Source organism: Melampsora larici-populina (genome assembly GCF_000204055.1).
Source record: "Melampsora larici-populina 98AG31 unplaced genomic scaffold MELLAscaffold_11, whole genome shotgun sequence".
Taxonomy (NCBI): domain Eukaryota; kingdom Fungi; phylum Basidiomycota; class Pucciniomycetes; order Pucciniales; family Melampsoraceae; genus Melampsora; species Melampsora laricis-populina.
This window is the reverse complement of record NW_006768775.1, coordinates 859,457-885,635: the sequence shown is the minus strand read 5'-3', so window position 1 is coordinate 885,635 and position 26,179 is coordinate 859,457. Positions and strand designations below refer to the sequence as shown.

General features: G+C 43.4%; 4 protein-coding genes across 4 annotated transcripts; all 4 read right to left on the bottom strand.

Annotated features, from left to right (window-relative positions):
• Positions 1-3,298: 3,298 nt before the first annotated feature.
• Positions 3,299-6,688, bottom strand: MELLADRAFT_84670 (uncharacterized protein; the record flags this gene model as incomplete). Its single annotated transcript, XM_007408020.1, has 11 exons — positions 3,299-3,367; positions 3,448-3,579; positions 3,647-4,171; positions 4,237-4,791; positions 4,869-5,135; positions 5,228-5,404; positions 5,480-5,644; positions 5,738-6,121; positions 6,224-6,442; positions 6,524-6,622; positions 6,686-6,688. The coding sequence occupies 11 exons, from the start codon at positions 6,686-6,688 to the stop codon at positions 3,299-3,301; spliced, it is 2,595 nt and encodes an 864-aa protein (XP_007408082.1).
• Positions 6,689-12,781: 6,093 nt separating this feature from the next.
• Positions 12,782-13,864, bottom strand: MELLADRAFT_84669 (uncharacterized protein; the record flags this gene model as incomplete). Its single annotated transcript, XM_007408019.1, has 2 exons — positions 12,782-13,614; positions 13,678-13,864. The coding sequence occupies 2 exons, from the start codon at positions 13,862-13,864 to the stop codon at positions 12,782-12,784; spliced, it is 1,020 nt and encodes a 339-aa protein (XP_007408081.1).
• A 3,893-nt stretch (positions 13,865-17,757) lies between these two features.
• On the bottom strand, positions 17,758-19,410 carry MELLADRAFT_84668 (uncharacterized protein; the record flags this gene model as incomplete). Its single annotated transcript, XM_007408018.1, has 2 exons — positions 17,758-18,908; positions 18,978-19,410. The coding sequence occupies 2 exons, from the start codon at positions 19,408-19,410 to the stop codon at positions 17,758-17,760; spliced, it is 1,584 nt and encodes a 527-aa protein (XP_007408080.1).
• A 2,491-nt stretch (positions 19,411-21,901) lies between these two features.
• On the bottom strand, positions 21,902-25,217 carry MELLADRAFT_104889 (uncharacterized protein; the record flags this gene model as incomplete). Its single annotated transcript, XM_007408017.1, has 5 exons — positions 21,902-22,239; positions 22,785-23,643; positions 24,523-24,854; positions 24,934-25,102; positions 25,149-25,217. The coding sequence occupies 5 exons, from the start codon at positions 25,215-25,217 to the stop codon at positions 21,902-21,904; spliced, it is 1,767 nt and encodes a 588-aa protein (XP_007408079.1).
• Positions 25,218-26,179: the final 962 nt, after the last annotated feature.

The following is a 26,179-nucleotide window of genomic DNA, read 5'->3' as shown; positions in this document are numbered from 1 at the left end:
AAAATAAAAAATGTTGATAGTCTTTTCGTTGATGATGGGAGTCTCGTATTTTGGATGAAATTGAAAATGAATAACAAAATTAACCTAAAAACCAAGCGTAACAAACACAAGATGAAGATAAGATGTCTCCCAAACGATTTATTTGACAGATCTATGAGTTAGAATGAAACCAGGTATCCACGCAAGGCCCTTCTCGCTGTTTCTCTATCTGCTCCTATTTCGATTTTGGTTTTCTCCTATAAAAGTTCCTCTACGACAAGTTACTATACAAAAATTCGGCCTGACGGATGGATATATCAAAGGATGTTGGGGTGCCGATAATCATCCTCTGTTGTCAATAAGTAAATGAATAGAGCCGCAAAAGCCAATATTGAACCCATGCGCAGTGAGATACAGAACTGGTGGGATGGACAAGCGTGTTTTCCTGACAAATCCACTCATTTTCCGTCAATATAAAGTCACAAAGGATGTAGACTTGTGTACAAATATCTCACCTTCAGCTAATCTCATTGATTTTTCATCTGTCATCTCACCTTTAGCTAATCTCGTTAGTTTTTCATATTTCACTTCCTCGTGTAAAAGACGGTCTTCAAAATGATCATTGACATCAGTTCTTACCATCACCAATCAGCGGGTGAAAACCAATCACCTTTTTCGTTTTTATTCTGACATTCGACATTCATTGTGAGATTTGAAAGTATCATTTCAGTCTTGTGTTGCTCTTGCAAGACCTCTTCATACTTGATGTCAACTTGTTCCTGAGCCTCTACCCAATATATCATGAGATTAAAAATACGGCATTTACGTCTCCAGCTGATGTCATTCTGAATAGACTTGCCTCTTGCAGCTTGTAATACCTCTTCCACTTTCGCCTTGAACTCCAGAAGCCGCAGGTCAGTGGCATTTTCCGATTGAATTTGGTGTTGATGGAATTCTAAGCGGCCATTATTCTGTGAGCTCTTGTTGCATGCCTTAGTAAAGTGACGAAATTTGGGAATACCTTTGGTTTTCTGTGACAGTTTATTAAGCTGCTCTTTGGTAGACCAACACTGCTGTCGAACTGCTTCCTGTAACTGTTCTCCAAGATTTTTAGATTCCTCTAAAGATGTGCGATAGGCACTGATCTCAATCTGATGCTTCTCTGAGAACGGAAGAGATAGGGACAAGATAAGTATACATAGGCACAGGGATATATTTGTAAGATACTGGCCTTGTACTCTTGCTGATGCCTTTGTAAGTTGCATGTTTTTTTCCCACAAGTGCTCACATTTTTCCTCGAGCTCACTTTTAAGTTCATCGAAATTTTTTAGTACCCTCGTCAGCAGTCTCTGAGTTTGCCTATGGCGTACATCCAGGTCTTCGTGTTTTGTAGCACAATCTTGAAGCTGTTCTGTTAGCCATGTTCTATGGTCGTGAAGCTCATGGAATAAGCGATTGACACGAGCATCACGTTCTTTGCCTTCGACCTGTAAACACTTGACGTTCATGTGCAGTCGATGGGAGTCCTCAAAATCCTGGCGGTCGTGTGCTGAACTTGATACGCTTCGTGCACCATGCCCGTATTGTGGGGCTAAGGGTCTGCGAAAGAGAGCATAACCCTGATGATCACCCTTCATGTCCATGTCGGGGTGTGTTCTACTTTCGTGGTACTTGTCGGATAAGCAATTGAGGTGAGAGTCACATTTTTTCTCTTCATTCAAACACTCGGAGTCACTGTATAGCTAATGGACCTCGTCAACATTCCCGTAGTCGCGTGTATGACCCGATGTGCTACGCTAAAAACTTCCATGGTGTGGTACTAAAAGTATGGGAAAGGGAGGAAAAAGTTGATCATCGCTCACCACATCCATGTTGAGGTCCTAAGGTTTTTCAAGAGGAAGCAGAAGTCAGACGATCGCTATTCTGCATCAAACACAAAGGGTTATACTGCACGCGTGTGCTCTGGCTCCCGGTTTCGGGCTCGAGTTCACATCTGACTCAAACACTACGTACGTAGTACGGGAACCGGAGGAACAAAGGGATGTCTTGAGCGGATATCTTGCCGCCCTGGACAGGCGGGGTTTTGTTTACCGCCCTTTCCACTTGGCGTCAAGATGATGTTGTCCAACAATTTCTCCCTTCGCAAAGCTGAAAACCATATTCACCTCTCTATACTATCAAAACCAATCAAACCATTTCGAAAATATTTATTATCTACTACCTGACACAAAACGTACAAACAGTGCAGTCAACACAAAGCCTTCAATTTAGCTACTGCTGATGTCTTCGAAGTGGGCATTCTTTGACTTACAGGATGGATTCGAATGAATGCTTTCTGGGCACCCCGTAGTTTTTTCTGAAGTTGCAGAAAGGATGTGTTAATACCAAAAGGTTCATACTTTCAGGCTTATTTGGTGGAGGTTGTTGTAGACACAAGCCATTCGAACCATAACCAAATAGAAGAACTCGAAATGAATTATAGAGAAAGATACACCCAGTGATATTTAGTTTCTGGTGAGAAGAACAACGTTATCTCGCTGTTGAAGTGACGAGTAAAGAACCACAGGGTCTGCGTGCGTCTACATGTTGACTAGTCTTAACTTATGCTTTGTAGATGTGTATTTGTCTTGATAGTTTCTTTAAGAACTCCTTTCAGGGTGTCCCAATCAAATCAAGTCTATACCTACTCAGACATTCTGGTGTGATCAGGTGTTTGGGGGGTGCGCGCTCTGACATTTGGATATGACAAGGCGCTTTTGGTAACAACATGAACATCCTTCGGTTCTTCGGTCATTTGGCATTCAGCTCCAGCTCCACATATCGTCTCAATTTCAATGGAGCATTTTCTTGGCACGCCTAGGGCAATTTCAAATGGGATATGATATAAATAGATGGGACGAATAAGATAGAGAGAAATTCCATACTTTCGAAGTTATATAGATTATGATAGTACCCTTCTGCAACTATGATCTTCGTTGGTATTTTGGCGATCTCCGCATCTATGGTTTGTGAAACTTCAGTTATTTTTAATGAGAACAGCTCTTCACAGATAACAGAGAGAAAGAAGAATGAGAAACTTTGATTGCAGAGACATGAAGTAGACTATTCAAATGATGAATCAGAGCTCAAGTTTGACCGGGGAATATGAACAGAACTTTCAGGCTGTCAGGATGGTCATCATGAAAGGGACACAAACAAATTGCCTAAGATACATTCCTTCATTTCAAGACTATCCAAATCTTTCTTGTCAAGGGCGCGTAGCCACACATCATTGTAGCAATCTTTGGGCAGGCCTGCCGGCCATCGTGACTTGCCACCTTCAGGTCGGTGGTTTGAAAGCATACGCTTCGCCGGTTTCCGTCCAGCTCGCTTTGGACATTCGCCTTGCCTCATCTTTTGATATGCTTTATCGATGTTCTCCACAAGTGATGTAGCGAGAGAGCTCCTCCATACAGGAGTATGCCTCACTCGGTCTTCATTCAACACATCGTCGTCAGATTCGTCTGATGAACACAGTCGCTCGTCCTCAAAGAGGCCACTGAATCTTGAAAATGGTGAGCTATCAGTAAGCTCGCAAACCTCCCGCCTTCGCCTCGCAAGCTGAAAAAGAACGTAGGAAAAATCAGTTCCGACTTATAACTTATACAGCTAATCTTTCAGAACGCACCCGTAAACATCTTTGTTGCTGGCGGTCTCGTTTTTGGACCATCTGAAGTGCATCTATTTGATTATTGTACTTTCTCATATGCTTCACACGGTATTCAATATGTGCTTTCATCAATTTCATGATGCGTTGTGGGTCATGATCCACAATGTGATACTCTTGACCCGCATACGCCTTGTTAAATGTATCCGTGCAGAATGCAAGAACACGCCTATTCCAGTCTTCTCCTTGTGCATCTCCCTGATCAGTGCTCAAGCCAACGTAAGGAAGGCCGTACTGCTGAAGTCTACGTCGGCAATATGGAAGCATACCCTTTGCGATAAGTTCCATTTCTTCATCTTTCCAAGTTGGTTGAAGCTGGTCAGGTCTGATGAGGTTTCGGGCCGCCTCGCCAAGCGGTGCCGTCTCGTAATCCACAGCCAGCTTTGGTAATTTTTCGAGTTCTTCTCTTGTTGGCGATCTTGGAAAGTCTGCTTTACGCCGATCCACCCCAGCCATAAGTCGAAAATGCTTCTGGACCTGACTTGCCTGCACCAAACAAAGCATCAGTTTCATACTCTCGACATCAGCTGTGGACTCATTGAACAACTTACTGTTTGTTCATCAGCCTCTTTGGCTTGCGAAGACATCGAAAGTCTTTCCTTCCGAAGAGTCGGGCCCTTGGGCTTCTGTGGTGTTATGCTAGATTTCCTCCACTTCTGTGTTCGCTTTGGGACAGATGTTATCCGGGGTTGGTTGTTCCTGGTGTGGCTAGTCTCACCCTCGAGGTGTGAAGGAGTTCGTGAAGGCGATGTATGATTTTCTGAGTTGTGCATGGCCACTGACGCTGGAAAGGAAGACTGCGAATCTTGACCCCTTGGATTCGCAAAGCTACTTCTAATGGCACCGTCGTAATTCGAGGAAGTTTGTGAAAACGATGGATGATTCGCCGGGTTGGCCACAGGCACTGAGCCTTGCGAGGAGGATTGCGAATGTTGTTCAATCGGATTCGTCAAGCTACTTCTAGTGGCACCCTCGAGATCCGAAGCAGTTTGCGAATTCGATGTACGTTGGTCCATCAGCACTGAGACTTGCACATGAGATCGCGATACGCCTTGCAAAACATCCACAAATTGGTGGTCCCCAGGAGGATTGAGTCTTTCGATCTGCTTTTCACGAAAGAGAGCTCTCAACGTTAATCAATCCTTTTCATTCAATGTCATGTACATCTACAAAATTTACTTACATCGGCATCAATCGAATCTGCTGCTCTCGCCTCCCACTGGAGATCTCCTCCACTTACTTGATGAATCAGTAAATGACGACCGTCGTTCGCAGGTTCACTATGGGGCGATTCTCGTTCTCCAAATTCTACCTCTGAAGGCTTCTGAGGAGTGCCAGAATGTGCACGGTTGGGATGTGAAAGCCCGGCAGAGATATTGTCTATAGCTTTGGCTTGATCGGAGATCTGCCTCCGATTCTCCTCGTCGCGAAGTTTCAGATCTTCGGAAACCTGTCGGCGTGGTCGTGACCTGTCGGCGTGGTCGTGACTTTAGACGTAGGTCAATCGTGCAAGGAACATAATGAAGGCTATAAATCACGTACATCAGAAGTTTTCTCTTGTACTGCTTTTCTTTCAATTGTGATGGCTATCTGTTTCTCGACATGATCATCTATCGTTTTCCTGAAGGCCGAAAATCTGCTATTGAATTCTTCTTCAAGGTCTAACTTGGGTTCTTCAGACTCTGTTATCATGCTTTGATCGCCCAGCCCTTCTGCCAACTTTTGATGGTGAATTTTCACTTTGAATCAATAACGTTTCATCCAGAAGCGAAGGAGACACGATCATACACATACTTTGGTTTGGCTGCTTTCTTCTACCATTGCCTTAATCAATGTTAGCATCTTCTCTTGAAATCTTCCGAACTTTTCAGCATCCAGAGCTTCACGCTGGGCCTCGGCTTCTACCGAGAAAAGGGAAGATTCGACAGCGGACACTCTGCGTTCAAGAAGATCCTCCGGCTTAAAGATGATCAAACATGACATAGTCAGGGGGCTAGCTCATAGAAATCCGGAAGATATCAGCGAAACATTTGACAAGAAAGTAGGCCTCACTTTTTCAATCTCCATATCATCACCTGTATCCTTGAGTAGTGATATCTGCGGAACCTCCTCCAGAAGTTCAACCTTTTGGGAGCATAGTTCAATCGTATTCCTCTGCGTTTCCACTGTACTTTCAAGTGCCTGCACCATTGATTTCAAATCCTGGATTTCCGAAGCCAGCGGGTCTACCTGATTTTTCATCATAGTCACATCGTGTGATGCATTTTGGATTAATAGTTCTCGATGTAAATTGTTAATTTCGTTGCGGACAAGTCCAGCCATTTTCTTTTGATCTTCATCTCTTGCGCCGGCCATCAGATTTGCCTGAGCGGTTAACAAAGTGTCGACATGTTTGAAAATTTGCTTGATGATCGCCTGTTCCTGAGCAATCAATTTCTGTAAGATTAGAAACAAGCAAGGATTTCAGTGATAGGAATTCTGGGAAATATAGGTGAGATAAAAAGTTAGCAGCAAGGGAGAAATCTGAAGTATAATAACCTCATTGAACGTGTGTAAAACTGAATTTGTACTGTTGTCTACGGTGGCAAGCTCATTGCATACAGGCACTTGAACCGGGCCCAAAAGTTTTGACTTGACTTCTTCTTCTTCCAGACGGTCAAGCTTAGCATCAACCCCTTGCAATCTTTCTTCTATGCCCTTGATTGTGGAAGTGAGCTTTGGTATTGTGGTACAGTCTTGTTCTCCGTGATCAATTCTCTACTTGCGTTGAAAGTTACACATGAAGGAGATTGGTCAGAATGATTGTTAAGAATATAAAATTGTATGAATGCCTCGAACCTGTTTTATGACTTCAATTGCTTCTTTACAGCTTTCAATATCATTGTACCACAAATCATGTTGGCCAGCGACAATGTCACCTCCCTCTTTCGGCGCCTGCTGAGTCTTTCTCGTCAGTTATTTCTATATTGCACCATCTGATTTAAAGAATGTCAGACTGACCATGGAACCGGAAGACTTTTTCAGTTTATTCCTTATATATTCCATTTGTGTGAGTATCATCCCCATCATCATCTTGAAAGAGCTACTGGTTAGTCAAATAATCCCAGTCGGCAACATTCATTTGAGACATACCTCGTTATCATGGACTTTTTGTCCTAGGACCGAGACATGCGTGTTTTGGTCCATAGACGTTCGAAGGTTCGAAGATGTTCTAAAAAAATTGGTGATGAGGCGGTCTCGATCAAACCACTTGAGTACACGTGAAGCTTTTGAGATGAGAACCACGTTTGCTGGGCGAAGTTCGAGGATGGGTAAATTATTTGGTTCGAAAACTATGAGTAAAGGTGTAGCTTATGAGATGGTAGCTTGAAGGGTAGGAAGTCGTTTTACTCTATGGTTGTAGATTGTAGCAACATGCACCGATGCAGGACACGATCTTTATATAGAGCGAGCTCATTGCGTCATCATGACATTACGAGGTTCGAACTCATTGCTCAATTCGTAGCTGAGGCGCTGTTTGGCTGGCTTGCACCGGATTACGTAGCACTGTCTCCTGAGTGATGGACAATAGCCATCATTGAGTGAAAGGGCTCTACCAAGAAAGAAAATCGAAGAAAAAAGGGAACATGAAAGTGAGAGGCTCCAGTCTATCGAGGCGTAGTTACACTTACTCATGTCGCACTACGTAGGTTCAAGTTTGGACATAGGAAGGATTGTCAATGGTAATACGCGAAGTTTCGATTACAGAGAACTGAGTACGCGGGTTCCGCTCGCTTTTTGCAGCTGAGCGCGTCACCTTAATCTGAAAAAATGGTGGCGTAGCGGAAAACTCCAAAAAACCCATGATGAATGTATATACTCACAAATACCCGTGACGTATAGCATAGGTGCGTAGAAAGATACTGACATTCTTGGCCCCCGCTGGCGTGTTCTGATCATCAGGTATAGGATTGAGTATTGATAAGCGCAAGATTACAGGGTGATGGAGTATTGCTGATTCTTGTTTAGCCCTCGGCTTCCACAGCGTTCCTATGAAAGGAACTCTGCTTACTCATGACGCGGAGCTGATTAAAACACGAAGTCCCCAATTGAAAGACGCTTGGAAGGACTGAGTAAGTACCTAAATCATAGGTGACAATTTGACAAAGGCTGTTCAGATGATGGTCAAATAGAACTTCACCGAAATAAACGCTGACATAAAAAAACATGACACCGGTTTTCCTTAGTTTGGATTACTCAGGACTATTCTGGAGGTCGTACAGGTCAGAGCTACCTGTGAAGGCTTCAGGAAAATTCCAAAACCTGCTGAAGCCGGTTTCTGTCGTGTAGACAAGTCTGCGTCTTCCCTTGAAGTAGGTCCAAACCGATTTGAGGCTAACATCCCGCGCGTGTCACTCCGAGTTCAGATATCAGCCTTAGAAATCAGATTTCATTCAGAATTTCATAACACCATATCATTGCATAAACAGTGTTTTTTTGCTTGAGGAAAAGCTGTACTGGGGGAGTTAGGTCTTCGCATCTAACGATTATTCTTTGTTGAAGTCTCCATAGAAGACGTACTCCTCAGACTTCCACTCAAAGGTGTGAAGGCTCCCTATTACAAAGAGATCTCTAAAGTATGTCTTTGCTTACCATCCTGCGTGTATTCTCTGTATATTCCGTGCAGTATCATCAACACATTTAAACCTGCTAAGGTCGGTGGAAGGTCAAAAGAATTCGCCGTCAAGTATATCAGATTTATAGAATGATTAGTGTAAGAATGAGTATTGCGAGTATGAAGGGAAACTTGAGAGTAAAGTGAACAGAGAAATTCAGATACACTAGACGAGGAGCTTTCATGGAGGGATAAGTTTGCTTGAGGAGCAAAAACAAGGGCAGCAGAAAGGGCAAGTAAAGATTGCTTATGTTTTGGCGCTGTATTTTGATGATTTTGCATTCCAACTATATACATCTTAGCAGGCCTTAGTAGGTACTTTCAGCGAGTGGACTTCAATAACAATGTTCATCTCTGATTACCAATCCTTCAATACTGTGCAATCTCAAAAGTTATCATCGTCGACTGGAAACATAGCCATGCCATATGCTCGAGAGCTCTCGAGCGTATCTTTAGCTTTAGGATCCAAAATGGATACCTTGAGATCCTCTGCGATTAGTCTTAAAGAAACCTCGGGTATCATAACTGTGCGAACCCAGCTATCAGGGCTGAGAGGCGCGGCTTTTATGGATTGAAGTTGGTCTGGGGCTTGATGACGCAGGAAATGCCAATGAAGAGTTCGATAGATAATTTCTAACCCTCTGCCTCCATAGCTGTAATTCAATATCAGCTACCAAAAGATGAGAAAAAGATTTGATGAGGGAAATACTTACTATCCTGGTTGTTCAAGATGAAAAGTGAGATCTCCATGCCAAACACTATCCATTCGACGTGCACCACGTGCACCATGTTTCTGTAAGATGTGTAGCGCACCGTTCAAGTAAGTGCTTTCAATATGACGATTGATGATCAGTTTCAGATCAGGAATGTATTTCTCTACACAACCAAATGGTTAGTGAGACATTGAAAAAACCACATATATGAAGGCCATGTCTTGGTCATATTTGAAGATTGAATCACTTACTCGGATAGATCATCGAAATGGATCGATAGAGGCCACCCATTCTCGATCCCGATGGGAACATATTCGGCCTCTGCATCGTGCATTGCACAGAATGCTATGGTATCAGATATCTGATGGGATACAAACACATGTTGATTAGGCAAAAATTGGTCTTATGTAAAGTGCTGAAGGGGAATGAGGGCAGCCAATCCAAAGTCAAACTTACCGAAAGAGAGACCCTGCGTGATCGTTCGAGAAGAATTTCAAGGAGGCTTCGAAGTTTTTCTGAAAGCTGTGATGGAAGAGGGTCATGGCAGAAGGGGCATATAGGTGCCTCATTATCATTCCCGTCTTGCGAATTGGAGTCATGATCAAGCTCCTCGCGTATTTGTTGAAGGGTTAGACTGAATTCTGAGCTGGAATCATCGTTCTGTGTATTTTCATCTTGATCAAGTCGAAGCTCTTCCAAAGTTGGATGGTGCGGTCGAGATACAAGTGGACACTTGTTTTTAGTGTGCCCAGCTTCTTTACACTTACTACACTTGCGTGGAGCTTTTGCTTTTGCATGAGCTTTTGGTTTTGCGTGATCCTTTTGTTTTCGGGGAGCTTTTGGTTTGGGATGAGCTACGTACTCATTCGAAGGATCTCGAAGTGTAGATCTGTCTCTTGACCTGTCCTTGTTGGAACCTGTTGTGCGACCATGTGTTTCGATCTTAGTTTCGGGCGAGACAACCTGTTCAAGATCATATGTACCACTCTGAACTTTGGTGAGTTCGTCATATGCTCTTTGTAATGCATTTTCGGGAAGATTACAAAGGGCTTGCGTTTGTAAGTCACCTTCCAAAGCTTCCAATGATTCTGGAATTGGGTCAGCATCGAGTCGCCACTGATGGTGAAAGGCTTCAATCGGAACTTTCTGAGCAAGTTGATCTTTAACTTCTAGTTTGGAAGCTTTGAAATAGGATAATAAGTCCCGTGTAAAACTTTTAAGGTAACTTTTGATATAGTGATGGGAACCCTCGACTCGTGAAGTTGATTGGTTTCCAAAGTGGAGGAAAGTGTTTGTGAATAGCTTCACATACTTTTTGACTATTGGAAACCAGTGTGACTCGAGATACTGGAGGATTGTGGATGGATGCTGCTTTGCAATTTTGACAAGTTTGGTCTTATCAGCATGGAATTCATCCTCAGTGCGAGAAGCAACGAATGCATGCTAGTGACCGTAAAATTAAATTCTTTTGAGACTTACCTTGTTATCATGGACTTTTTGTTTTAGGACCGAGACATGCGTGTTTTGGTCCATAGACGTTCGAAGGTTCGAAGGTATGTTCTAAAAAAAATTGGTGATGAGGCGGTCTAGATCGAACCACTTGAGTACACGTAAAGCTTTTGAGATGAGAACCACGTTTGCTGGGCGAAGTTCGAGGATGGGTAAATTATTTGGTTCGAAAACTATGAGTAAAGGTGTAGCTTATGAGATGGTAGCTTGAAGGGTAGGAAGTCGTTTTACTCTATGGTGGTAGATTGTAGCAACATGCACCGATGCAGGACACGATCTTTATATAGAGCGAGCTCATTGCATCATCATGACATTACGAGGTTCGAACTCATTGCATCATCATGACATTACGAGGTTCGAACTCATTGCTCAATTCGTAGCTGAGGCGCTGTTTGGCTGGCTTGCACCGGATTACGTAGCACTGTCTCCTGAGTGATGGACAATAGCCATCATTGAGTGAAAGGGCTCTACCAAGAAAGAAAATCGAGGAAAAAAGGGAACATGAAAGTGAGAGGCTCCAGTCTATTGAAGCGTAGTTGAACATACACTGCCATAGCCATGTGGTCCGTAGTGACCTCATGTAGTGCTACATAGGTTCAAGTTAGTTTCCCTTACAGAGTACTGAGTATGTGGGTTTGGCTCGCGTTTTGCTGAGCGCATCACCCAAATCTGAAAAATGGTGGCGTAGCGTAAAAACCTGGGAAAACCCACGATGAATGTATATACTAACAGATGCCCGTGAGGTTTAGCATAGGTGTGTAACAAGATACTGATATGCTAGGTTAGGCCCCACTAGCGTGTTCTGATCATCAGGTTGAGTATTGATAAGGACAAGATTACAGGATGATGAAGGTTCACTGATTCGTGTTTAGCACTCAGCTTCCACAGCGTTCCTATGAAAGTAACTCCACTTACTCATGATGTGGAGCTGATTAAAACATGCAGTCTCCAATTGAGCGACTATTGGAAGGACTGAGTCTCTAAATCATGGGTAACAAAGGCTGTTCAGATTATGGTTAAATAGAACTTCATGTAAATAGAGCATATGTGTTGCCTACAATTTAGATAGATAATTCCTCTTCACTTAGTCCGGAAGGTGTCTTATACAACTCCATCTTAGCAGAACTCTTATACCACTTGATACGCACCACTGTTCATACCATAGAAAAATGAACGATCAACATGCAATTCCTCATCACTTCAAATGCGATGGCTGCACCAAAAAGAATAGAAGAAGCAAGGCAGGTGTCTCAAGGAGACCAGCAGATATCGAAGAACCCCATACCAACCAGAATTCTAGACTCAGAATATCTGAAAGGCGGTCAGTGAATATAAAGGGTACGAGTTGACTACCTTTAACTTATGAAAAATGTCCCTCTGACTCAAGTACAAACCATCACATCAGGAATTCTATGCTGGCGCTTTTTTTTCTCCATAATAACCTATCTCAACCTCGCAGCGATAATAGGAATATGGCTTGCTGCTTGACATCCAAGTGGAGGCTTTGCGGAATTTTTGAAGGACTGGACGCCCGACTTTCTACCGAGTGTATGGAGCAATATGTGTTTTACGTGTCGGGGAAGTCTGACAACCTGGCTCAAGATTTCAGCACCCGAGTCATTTTGTTTGGAGGTATTGCACAAGTTTTTGATGATAGTCTTTGTTGTCCTTGAATAGATATAAGATAGATATCTCAGATTTCCTACGCTGTTCCCTGGGATGCTTTTAAGTTACACGAATTGATGTAGTGAAATTTCAGAAGGTTATCATATAATAACCTTCATAGTTAGATATCTGTCACTCCCAATTAGCCAATTAAGACAGGTGTCATGTTTCCATCGAACTTCCAGGCTGGATTTTTTAATAAGTGAGCCGTAGAGTAGTATAACGCAAGATAATCTGAAGACAGTATGATAATTTGGTAGGGTTTCAGGGTCTTAGGCAATGAACACAAAAAGTGACTGAAAGAGCTCATATCAGAATTCAGAAACACACAAAAAGAAATGAGGAAACAACGAGAGTCCGCCTTATCAGACCTACGACTGGACATCCTCCAGAACTACATGTATCAAAAAGCAATTCTTTAGCTAAAAAACAGCTTACAAGGGTTGCTCTCAAGAACTTCATAAAAGAATTTGTAGCTTGAGCATTTCAGGGTAAACATGAGTCCATATCGAAGTCAAGAGATTCAATATATTTCATAAGGACTCTAGATGAGGCTTAATCTGCATGAGTATATTCATCCCACCATGCCCGGATGAACCAGAAAATATGTATCGAGGATACCACCAAAAGTGCCCCAAACTTCCAATCCCAGCGGAAAGGTTTCTCATAACAGATATTCTTGGCCTGGGCAGCAGGATCTAAAATAAGAGAATCAGACATCAACGGTTCTACCTCTTTCGAGATTCGAGAATTGATCAACGCATGGAGCTGGTTGGCCACACCTGGGTTTGGAGCCGAGCTACTTTCCAATTGGGTATGATGAGGACCAGCAAAGGCAGTTGACATGTCCCCGATTAAGTTTTTCGATCTAGAATTTCCGGGCACATTGCTGGAATTTCGATTTGTTTCTCGAGTGAAGGAAGAGGCTTTCGGAGAGGAATGATGAGGTTCTTGAAGGGTAAACTTTTCCGGATTGATGCTCATTCCAGAGAATTTATCCTGTACAGGATTGCATGCAGAGGTGCTCCAAACACCGCTTCGTCGAAGACTTGGCTCGCCGCTGCCGCCCTGGTTGGTAGATACTGCTCCCTCATATGTCCGTTCTCTTTGTCGCATTCGTAAAGTGTTTCCTGCACGAACAGAGGGTGAAGGAGACCGTTCGGTTGAAGAAGTACGACTTCGAGTAACATTGCGTGAACCAGGCAAATCGGTTGGTGTCGAACATTTCTTAGAAGTATGAATTGGAGTGACATTGGATGAACCGGGCAAATTAGTTGCTGTGGAACATTTCTTAAAAGTACGAGTTTGAGTGACATTGGATGAACCGGGCAAATCGGTTGTTGTCGAACATTTCTTCCTCTTGAATTCGATTTGACTCAGATCTGTCACTGCAAGCGATCGGAATCATCAGTCTTGATGATGATGCGAAGTAAATTTTTACAAGAACTTACATTTGTAGACCGGGCACCCAGGGGCACAAAACGCATGTTGCCTGGTGGTGAGAGTATGGTTGCGAACACCGGTCAGGTTCAAACCATTGCAATCTTGGCAAGGTTTGCCTTTGCTACTGGGATCATAACACGTAGGAAGATGGGGACACTCGTAAGCTACATTGGTTCCCCCTTTACGAGTCGACATGAGTCTGGTAAGAATTGATGTTGATACGGTTTGAGACTGATAGGCCAGTAATTCGAGTGAGGATTGAAGTGTCGTTGGATTGATCGAACTTCGAGGTTGAGGATGACCAGTTATCTGGGTTGAGATGGTGGTTGTACGAGTTAAAGCGACATCACCCAACTTTTGTTGCTTGAAAAAACCTAAAAGGGACTTGAGCTTTTGGGTTTTATGCGGGCTATAGACAACAACCCCCTTTGTTGTTGATCAACGTAATTTGGTTGGACTATAGTTCTGTATGATTCATTTCGGGGTATTGATACATTATCCAAATCTTGGATACATTATCCTTCTCTTCTGCTGGCCCTCATGAAGGAGAGTGGATTGCAGATATGTTGTATATCATCAGCTAGATCAGGATAGCATTTGAATTGCTCGGTATCTGGGCAAAATACGTAGTTACAGAGAAGCTCAGATCAGGAAGATTTGACGAAGCATCTTCACCTCTTTCATGCAAAACTGTAATTGAGAGTATATGGTTCAGAAGGTGACAGACAAGCGGCGTATTCACATGAGGCCAAAGAAATGGATTTAGAATAAGGTCATAACCCCAAAGGTGAACACTATTGAAAAGACAAGAATTCAAAAAATCTAGATGTTAAAATCAACTTAAGAAAATCCATTCGGGAGAATTGAAACACCGATCAGTGCAAAGATTTTCAAAGACAAAAACAACCAAAGTCTTCCCAAGAACAAACAATCAAATCTCAGATAATCCAAAGGCTAAAAGTCATCTTGCCAAATTCGATACTTGATTGCAAGTGCTTTCATCTTTTTGTGAGCTTGTTCTTTATAGCCGGTTAAAACAGAAGCCTGATAAGTATTCCAGTCTTCTTCAGACATCGTGGATCGCAAGGCTTTGACTTTATCAAGTCGATTCACCAAGGCCTGAGAAATTTGACAAGAGCAACCGAATCGAGTAATTTCGGCGGTTTCTACAGAGATTTCCTTATGATCAACATCGTAAGTCTTGGAGGCGCTTGTTCGATGATGAATTTGAGAGTTCCATAGCATTTCAATGATTCCATCAGATGCATCTAAATTCACATCGATGTTGTAGTCATCAAGAATGAATCTGGCTCCAAGAGTATTACCTCTGGGAGCGGTGAGACCCCGTTGGTAAAGCTCGCCTGTTGCTCGGTCAACTAAGCTAAACAAACCAAATGCATATTTCGAAGAGTCTCTATCCTTATGTTTCTTGTTGACAAATTCATCACAGGTCACGACAATATTGGATCTGAAGACTTTGGAGTTTGGCGATACGTAAAAGGATTCATTCGCCCAAGATGGGGCATTCGACTGAGCCGCGAGAGTCGCATTAGATTCGAAAGCGAACAAAGATAGGGAGCTGAATCTTTCCGCAAAGAATGATTCGATGGCGGGAAGGTTCCCTTGTCGTTTCAAGTCGGCTTCCATTTTGTGCAGGTCACTCGCCGTGTCTGCATTCCATGTATAGTGACCTATATTATTGAACATATGCTAAGTTTCGAAGGCCTTGAAGTGACAAACAGATAAAAACAATCTCACGAACCTCCTTTGACCTCGTGATCATACCCTGGACGGAAGCCTGCAGCGTACATTCGGCCAAACTTTCGACCATTTCTCCTCCCTCGATAAGTAGCAGCATTCCCTTTTACTTCATTCCGAGCTTTGGCATGCTGATAGATTGTGCTTATGGAATGATTGTAAGATTCGAAAAGAGAATCATCCATTTCGGTTGGCTCCACAAATCGTACCACCAGTAAAAGCTCCAAGGTATCCACATCGAGACAGACAACCGTACCATGAGATAGACTCAGACGAGGCTTCCCGAAACGACGTCCTTTTTTCAAGAAAAGGAATTTTGAATCTTTGGGTAATCCATAGTGTTTCGTCAGTTCTGCTTTCTTCGCAGCACGAGCATTCGGTAAGGCAGGCTTGGGCCTTTCGAGATGCTTCTTGATTGAACGGAGAAGGCGGGATTTGAGAGTGGCAGGAGATTTATGCTTATGCTTGGGCATGGCCACAACCTTTACAAATGATTAACTGATATGACTGATAATGTTGCACAAAGTTAAAATCCTCCCTTCTAGCTTCTGAGTTCTGCGTCGCAATGATCTTAGGGTCCGAAGCAGACAAGGGAGGTTTTTTAGAATGAGACAACACTAAGAGTATAGATATCCAGATGAAAGTCTCAAGGTAGCGAAGAATCTTTGATGAAAAAAAAGGGAAAGTATAACAAGCGCAAAATCAAGCGATTGGGTTAGATGCTAGAAAGTATAAGTTGTCCAAAAAAAATTGGCGAAGCATCAGGAAGTATAGCTTTAAGCGTGATTTTGAGACCACGTGTCAGCCACATATTCATACATACGCCCATGTCCACGGTGCCATGTCCGTCGCATCAGTCCACGGCGTGTAAAGGAAAGGCGCTGTGAGGCGTGTTACGAAGATATAGAAGTTGAAGCCTCACGTCACGACCGCGTTGAGCTTTGCGCACTCAGTGAGCTGGTGTAATGTACACGTGTCACTACGCGTATTGAGCTTCAAAGCGGGAACTCGCCATTCGTAGTGCAACTGTCACAAGTCAAGCTGAAGTGGAATTGAATGAACCTTCATATTCCTCATACGAGTAGCCATTCTGCGGAACCATATAAGCATCCCAAAAGGATGGCTGCTTTCTTGATGATAAGACTTAAATGCATCCTATGCGACTCAGCTTGCCTTCCGAGATTCAAAGCTTATCATATCCAACTCAGCTCACCTTTCGAACTTCAGATGGCAAGTTCGAACTTCAAAGCTTATCATATTCAACTCAGCTTACCTTTCGAACTTCAAATGGCGAGTTTGAACTTCGAACTCACAGGTCAGAGCTTATCGTGTAAAAAATCTCAATGTTCAAAGCTGGATATGGAGGCCAAATTTAAGGTTAAATATTGCAGCTTGTATACTCGTGCCATCTAATGAAGGATGCCTTCCAACAAAAAAACCCCTCAAAGATACATAACAGTTGAACAAGGCCATATGATACATACGTGGTACTCGAAAAGCAAAATTCAACTAGAAGTAAACAGAGTACTCTCATCACTCTTCGATTCCCCCCAAAAATTTGAACCTTATCTTACTGATAGAAATGATAAAATTGAGTGACTTCAAGCATACTTGAGGTTTGGGATAATGATTTTGTTTTTGGGGGATCTCCAGTTGATACCGAAAGTAAGATAGTACCTACAGAGTTAAAAAGGTGTCATTCAGATTCCTTAAATATCCCCCGGTGCGATGAGGCAGTGAAGCATTTGAAATCGAAGCTTGAAGCTTGAAGCTCAAAGCTCATCGAACTCGAACTTGATGTTGATGTTAGTTCGAATTCTCAAAGAAGCGCAAACTGTACATACAAGTCTAAATTCAACATCAAACTTATATATCTTACATCCATCATTCCATGGATGGAATGCTCTCCTGTCATTCATTTGGGCAGATCTGCACCAATCCGTGTCATCGCTCAAGGGTATAAAATTGTATCCTTTGGACACATTACATCCAGGAACTTGATTTCGAGACTTCGAAAGGAACAAAGATAGAAATATACGGACCGCCAAAGTTTTTTGTCGAAGCAAGTAAATAGAAGGAAAAATACAATTTTTGATTTTTGTAAGCAACATTTTTCGTCAAAGCAAGTAAATAGAAAGAAAGATAGAATTTATTATTTTTGAAAGCAATATTTTTTGTCAAAGCAAGTACATAAATAGAAAGAAAAATACAATTTGTATTGTAAGCAATATTTTTCGTCGAAGCAAGTAAATAGAAAGAAAAATAGAATTTATTATTTTTGTAAGCGATATTTTTTGTCAAAGCAAGTAAATAGAAAGAAAAACATTAATTTATAATTTTTGTAAAGGCTTGACAGCCTCATTTACTGTTTCCTTATATCCTTTCCACTTATCTTGTATCGATTTACGCATAGCAATGAAATTATTAAAGTTATGACCGGCTGGTATCAAAGCAGCAATTTCCAACATTTTGCTGGCCATGAATTTCTCCATATCTTTTGCTCCCTTCTTCATCTGCTCCGCCACCATGTTACCATCAAAATTGTTGGGCTCGACTACACCCCAGTCTACAGAGCTATCATCTGAATCCATCTCATCGCCCCGATCTTTCTGAGCATTTTCGGGCTGCTGGTTTCCGCCGTGTAAAAATTCGGGTGCAAGAGAAAATTGGCGCTCTAATTCATTTCCAGAAGCTCCTACTGCCTTGTTCAATCTCGTATGATCATTTGCGGCTTGTCCATGTTTTCCAGTGGATCTCACAGCTTCATCTGGATTGACTTGTCCATCGCTTCTTCTCTGATCATCACCTGGATATTGGAGTTGTTCGTTGGTTCGTCTCTCGCTTTCCAATGTTGAAGAAAGTTGAGATAAAGGATTTTTTGGAGTGTTTGGCGAAGCAGGGGGTGGAGAACTTTCAAGAATTACAGGGCTTTGACGGGAGTGCGGAGGCTGAGAAGAAGCATTTTTATTCGACCCTAGGTTCGAGGGTGTAGGAGTAGCATGTGAAGCGCGGCGACTTGCGAGGTTCGAAAGAGGGGGCGCAGCAACTGGTGAAATAGCACGTCCGATCAAAGGTGGAGGGAGGGATCGAGCCGGAGCCGAGGAGAGTTGAGAGGGCTGTGGATGGGAACTTCGAGGCATCGAATGAGCAATAGGGGATGAGGGCTCGTCGTCCTCCACCCTTGGGGGGTTTCGAAGCTTGACTCTGATTTTTCGTGTGGGTCGATCCTCTCCTTCGTCAGATCTAGCGGAATCCTGGTTAGGTCTCTTGTTCGATGGGTCCAGGCTCTCCTCAACAGGCATCGTGTTGAAGCCCAAGGGGCGGAAGGGTGGTGCCTCAGAGCTTCGTCGCCATCCCATTACACGTTCAAGATATTGGTCGGCCCTTATGTCATCCTGGATGATCCTTGACCCCGATTTCCTAGCCAAAGGTATCTCCACACCGAAATTTTGCAGTGGACTAGGATCGAGAGGATTGACATCTATGAAGAAACAGTTGTCAGTTCGAACACGCATCTCCAAGCAGATGCAATGGAGCAAGCATCACCTACCTTGTGTCCTTGTTGACCAATCATCAACCCTAGCTTCGTCTTCCGGATCCAACAGGGAGATTTCGTCAGGGAGATCAGTGCTCGATGCTTTAGTCTTGGTGTCGAATCTCGAATCAGGAAAGAGGGCTCCATTTCGCAGCCAGTGGAATTGGACAGTTTCCACTCCATTGACATCACAAGGTATCTTCGAAACCCTGCACCACTCGCACTTGACGGATTTTGTGCCACTAGTCACACAGGTACGACCAGTATTGGCGCATCTTGAACAAGGATTGGCAAACTCGTACACCTTCGAGTACTTGTGTTTCCCGATCAAAGCCTCGTCCGGCTCGGTCTCGCAACGAACCGATCGAGGGGATTTAGATTTGATTTCTATAATAGTACCCGGGATGTGAGATTCCTCATCTGGAGTAAGGGATTTTGAATCTTCCATCTAAGTGAAAAGTGAGGGAGTCGGACTAGGGATTTAGGAACGAAACGAAAAAAGTACGATGAATGTTGAAGTTCGAAGTTCGAACAAGGGATTTGGGAACGAAAAAGATGTGAGGAAGTACTCTTTGATTTCGATGGGGAATCTTGGAAAGAAAATCGAGAGAGGGGACTATGAAGTTTGGATTGGATTGAGGAATTGGGAACAAAGACGACGAAGACTCGGCTTTATACGTGTGGCAAAGGTGTCAAAAGCTAAGCTTTAACACATAAGCATTTTGAACCTTGCTCATCTTAAATCAAATATGTATTCTACGAAATTCCGAAGTCGACTCTGCGCATCCTCCCTGAGTAATCCAAAATATGCAGTAGACCATAAGCTTTCAGGTGACTCAGTGCGTATTCACAGTGCGTATTCACGCTCAGCGCACCCTTCAAGGTTTTTTGATCTCTACGTCAAGCTACACATGTCAGAGTTCGCAAACGCGTAATTGGTTCGAGACCAAAAGTTTGAACATGGAACACACATGACAAACCTTTGTTATAGTACAGAGGGATTAATAACAAGGGCCACGCTACGCACTTCGCAAAGTTCGTCGTAAAACGTCAAGCGTAAACCAATGGACCAGGCTCACGCTCTACGCATTATTGACCAGTAGTTCAGCTGACATAATCTCACAAAGGCGCGTAATATGCCAAGTTCGATTAAACGCATGTTCGCTCTTGTGCCAAAACCTTGATATCCTGAGTAAAATGACATCTTCCATCGGGCTCATCCTCTACTCTGTGGGTCGGCCTCATCCTCTACTCCGTGAAGACCTCCCTCTTTTCACAAGAAACGTCATTGTATGAAGGATCCTCATTAACGAGTGGTCCTCCCTGTGATCATGTCAAGCAAAAACGCGTGACACGCGAGAGTCCACACTGTATGAAGGTATGTTATGTTTACTGTGTTTCCGGTTTGAAGGTGAGTTTCATTCTTCACCTGCTGGATACGCCAGTACCCTTTGGCTAGCATTGTCTTGTCCGTAATTTACGATGACTTCCCGTCGAAACCGGATCCTCATCCTACTTCGAATATACGATGTCCACGATGATTGAGCATCTGAGTGTTCGATACAAGGCACTTATGATTGTCGCAAGTTGGGGCAGGGTTTCTGACCAATCAATACAGCAGCCTTTGAACTTTTACGTAGTTATAGCTTCATCATTTTCGGTTGTATGTACAAACAAATCGAGTATACCTTAGATGACTTGTGAAGATGATAAAACACATTTTGACTAACAAGCCCTTATAATTTTTTATGTCTTGTCGCCTTTCTCATCAGGGTTTCTTTTTAATTTTAATATTTTCTCATCTCATCGCTGCTTGCAACTTTCCTGTATATTGGAGGCACAGGCGCGGTCACCCAATCGATGTCATTGGACTCGCATTTTCCTGGTTTTCCCGGCCATGTCCGGATGTTTGCTGCTTGCATGGTTTGAAGTCGTTCTTTACCCTTCACCTTTTGCATAATATTATACTCCTATAACCTAGGCTAATGTGTCATCCCCGTGAGATTATGACTTCTTCTCGAAGCTCTCGGAATACTCTCGATCCACTTTTTACCATGGATGAGGCGAATTTTACTCGGAGTATCATCTGGAGTTGAAGGCTTCGCACTCTGGTATGGAGTCTAAGTCGATTACGGTAGATTCGACGATTTTGTCTACTTTACGTACCATATTGAAGGCCGCTATTGATGGAGTGAAGGCTGCTTGCGAAGTTGAGATTGGCAAGACTGACACAGTCCAGAACCTGCTCCATTGCCTGATCTGTCTCAATTCAGCTTGATCCGGTCACTATGGACTGTTGAAAACATTTATCAACAAGGCTCGAGATCATCTCCCTGTCAATAGTTTGTCTATTGCACGAGTCTCTTCAGATTCGGTGTTTTGCTCATCTCTTCGCCCGATTGTGCCTTCCGCCCCCACGTTTGGTTTCAAGGTTTGTTTCACTTGATGCTCTAGCTCGAGACATCTCGATTCGTATTATCTGTACTTGATATCTTAAAATCCCTGAAGTTCAAAGTAGGAAGGATGATCCTACCCAGAACCTTACATCCTGTGGTGTCTAATATGTACGTTCGAAGTAGCATCATTCTATTTCAAACATTCGAACTTACATGTCTAATATGTCAGTTCGAAGTAAGATCATGCTACTTCAAAATTGTAGCGTCTACTAGGCAATTTCAAAGTAGAATGATTGTACTTCGAATCTGTGGTGTCTATGAGAGTCAAGCATTGGAGCGTTTGATACAAAGCACTCATGAGGTGTTGCAAGTAGGAACAGGGTGTCTTACCTAGCAAGACGTGAGGCTTTAAAACTTTACGTAGTTCTTCATTGGTTGGAATCAAGTATCACTTTCGGATGTCTCGTAAAGACAATAAAATTCATTTCAACTAACAAAAGATCAGAAACAAAAGTCTATCAAGTGGCCCATAGATTATGAAAATCAGGAAGTTTGCTCGCAATTAAACTTGCTCAAATTTATAATCAGTGTGGTTGGCTGCTTAATTCCGAAGCATCCTTCTGGGGTATCCCAAGCTGCCCCTTGGGCAACAAGCTCATCTACCCGTACCAGATCCTTTTTTTTGGAGGAGGTGTACACAACAGTCATTCTCGCATTTGGCCAATTATCAAGACCATGCTTGGCTTTCTCAGAAGCTCTCAAATCGGAGAATCGGAGAACTTCGAACCATAGCTGCGCCTTTGGATTGCCTTGCGACCCAGGATTAGTGATAAATATCTCATTGATTCGGCCCCACCGATATGCCATTGGACGGCGCACATCTTTAGACTGATACATAACAATGCTATTCCCCTGGTGATGCTCCCAAGTTGAGTAGGATATGTCTTCATGCTTTACCATTTTTTTTTGATTCACCATCCGTCCTAGTAATATGTGATGGGGCGGAGGAAGCGGTGTTCTGAAAATACGGCTAGCCACAACAACATCCCCGCATCCCAACTCTTTCATACGGCGTGCCAGGTTCTCGTGGGTGTCGTAGTCCAGGGTTTCGGCTTTTTTTTCGTCGTAGTGATAGACAGGATCCGCATGTACAGGGATGCCTGTTCGAGCTTCGTATCCGGAGGTACTGCCTCGTGGTGTACCACTGGGCTCCAAGAACTTCAACATCCTCGTAGCAATTTCTCCTGGAAGAGATTCACATAAGATTTTGACAACTGGCCGCAGGTTCTGCTCTAAGGTAAACTTCCTGAGTCTTGTCAATTCGCGGGAATCTGACGTGCTTTTGTCAGTTCAGACACAATCTCTTATTTAGTCGATATTATGAACTTACTAGGATGATTATTATTCGGTATTTTAGCCAATTTACCATTAAGTCTCTCAAACAACCATGCACTCCAGAAAGGCGCGGGCCCAAACCGTTGGATACATTCAGGAAGATGAAGCGCCATGTGATGATTAGGCAGGACGGGAAGTGAACTATAAAGTTTGGAATACCCATTTCGATAGCTTCGCAGATGGTATCGGAGGGATCCAATGTCGCGCTCATTCAGTTCCAACCTCCGAACAATGTTCAATACACTTATAAGATGGAGCGCATTGCGGACGAAGTTGTGTTCCGTGAAGTCTGTAGCACCCTGATCTTTGTGCAAGACAGAAATTATCGCAGGTATCATCATGACCTGGAAGAGAATCACCCATTCATCTGCCTTCAATTTCCCGCCCTTGCGTGTCCCTACAGTGCTAGGCACGCGTCCAACCCAGGAAGGAAGGTTTATATTTCTTGTGATATCTTGCAATGTAGCTAGGTTCTGAGAATCATCAAAAAATCTCCAACCGAGTTCATCTTCATAAGCATCTTCCAAGTCAGAGAGGTCTTCATCAAATGCGTCATCTTCTAAAAAGCTTTCTGTCTGCTCTTGCTTTGCTTGATAATCCTCGGGTGATGTCATAGAGCAAGTATCGCTTTCTAAGTTCATTTCTTCAAATGCAAACAACAATTTGTCATTGCTCTCTGCTGATAGATACTCTGGAGTTGGAGGGGGAGGTGATGATCCTAATTCCGTGTCTGGGTTTTCTGAAGCTGCGTCAACAGAACAATCCTTCATATACACGTCTGATGCTACAGTCTCCGTCTCCGAGTCTTCATCATCGCTAGCACCCCCGTTCCTTGGATCCTCGGCAGATTGTGGGTCGGACTTCATTCCAAAAGCCCTCGTGCCATGGTTCTTGATGATACCAAGAAAGATGTTGTGCATCGGTTCTACAATTGTGTGGCTAAGAGGATCAAAATACGGAAGTTCCCATAGGACGGAGTACCGCACGCCGTATTCAGCAAAGATTTCCTTCCGGCGTGTTATCGTTTTTGCATCTCTCCAGGCCAAAGCCTGTTCGCGAAGTGTATGTGTGCATCGTCTTCTTTCTTTAGGAATTCGTAATAGATGTATGTCGTCTGTTCCGAGTAGACAAAGTGAGCAAACATGTCGATTTGATGAATGGCCTGCCATCCCCAAAACCTTTCGTATTGCGGGAAGATCACAGATAATGGGACCTAGCATAGCACGGATTACTCTACCATGTGTAGGATACTTGGCGGTAGAAGAAAACTTGACACCCTTCCATAGGACCTTGAGTTCTTGGACTAAGGGTGCCAGAACATGGTTCATTTGCTCTACGTCCGGTTCGGAAGGACCAGGGGTCAGCCCTACCAGAAATATGTTCTCTTGAGATGAACGAATCTCTGGTGGCAGATTCAAACAAACTAAAGCAATAGTTCCAAGAGATATTTGTTTCGACGCAGCCTTGTTTCCATTTGCATTGAACCAATCAACATTCAAAGCAAACACCAGATTTCCGGGAGAGGAGGTAAACCGCTGTCCATCTTCCCCACGAAGCGAGTGCCACATTGAAGCGTCCCGGACATCCTTCATGATCGGACCTTGCGTTTCGAAATAGTCGTCTCTCCATTCCAGCAAATCCTCGATCCCAGGTCGATTCAAAAAACGAGCTAACCAATCAGTAAAGGATACAGTCGAAAAGAGCCGGCATGCTTTTGGGGTTGTCCCATCATGAATACCTGCTTCGTGTAAAAGCTGCTCTGAACATACACGGCTCCTGGGAGTAACTTGAGACGTGCAAAATGTAGGAATCTTATCACCATAGTACATACTGAAGCATTTGGGGCAGCACACTGTTCTGCGAATCTTTGGCTCAATCCGTAGTCCATCAAGAAATGTACTCATAGCCTTTGGTAAAGTGGCCTGCGAAGACTTTTCATCGGTGTTGAAGGTGGAGACTGCACCTATGACATGCAAGCAAAGCGTGGCAGCCTCCACACTGATATTTTTGATAAGGTGTAAACATGTGATCATAAGGAAGTAAGCCAGGTCAGAAGGCTTCCAACGTCGAAACTTGTCGTAGTGTGTTGTACTGTATATGCCTGCTTGTCAAAAATTCAAAAATTCAACGAAATTCACATAAAGATAGAACTCTATTGAATAAAAGATGATGAAACACACTTGAATCTATGATTGGCCCATCCCATGATGGTTGGAAGTGGCTTTCTGTGGCTTTACGATTGAAAGCTGTTGTTTCTAAGTTCGAAGAAGCAAGAGGCAAACTTTCCATTGAGGCCTTTTGGGCATCTTGTGATGGTGATCGTGTATCTATCAACCGCTTGCTCTCAGACTCTCAAGGAATATTAACAATTTAACAAGAGAGAACGTCTACCTACCTGAAATATCCGAGGATAAAGAGAGTTTTTGTGCCGTGCATGTCGCGCGTGTCCCAAAGCTCTTGACATGTTTTTTGTGATTTGCAGGTCTCCAGAGCGTTCCGTATACTTTAGCATTGGTCTGGGGATGTTGGTAGGTGTTTTTTTCACAGTCGGAACAGTGGCAAGGTATCAGAGCTAACGTTTTCATCTTTCAAGACTTTGCTTTCTTGGGTGATTGGCCTTAATGAATTGATAAATGGTGTCAAAGTGAGATGAAGCGAGAAACTGTTGAATATGAAGATGATCGCGTGAGTTGAACCCTATCTTATATGGATTGAAATGCGCATCTGGACTATTCATCCTCAGAAGAACACACTATTCTGAGGATGCATACATGCTGAACATCAAAGGAGAGTATTGGATCTCAGCCTCTCCGCATCACCCTGACTACATGGAAGCACTTAATCGCAAGAGTGGCTACGTGCTGAGTCTTCAAGGGCAAGTTCGAACTTCAAAGTCAAGTTCGAACTTCGAAGCTTTATATGTCAAGGTCTCTTGAGGCTCGAAGCCCAGACCTCTGACACTCGAGCTTAAGATTCGAAGTTCGAAGAGCTCGAAGAGCTCAGATTCGAAGTTCGAAGAGCTCGCAAGACAGAAAATTTTTCTGCAATTTTTGTGTCGATTTGAGACCAAATCGGTCCTACGCCGATTGCATCGGCTGCTTTTGGAATGCGTCGCTAAGATGCAACCGAAGTTGCCTCGCCAGCGAGATTGAATCGGGCATTCAGGGGATTGAATCGCGATTCAAACACCGACATGAAATCGAAAAAATGATTGAATCGGGACAAAAGGCCCGACATTTAGTTGCTCAGAGGGGATGCGATGCGATGATTGTATCACACATTTGTTTTAGTCGGATGAGCGCTATACGAGTAGCCATCGGACCTGATCAGACTGAGGTTCAGTCGGCGGCCACCAATGCGGTTTGGGATCGGCGCTCAGTTTCATCGGTTGTGCCAAAGCGATCCTCAATCGGACTGCGGATCCCA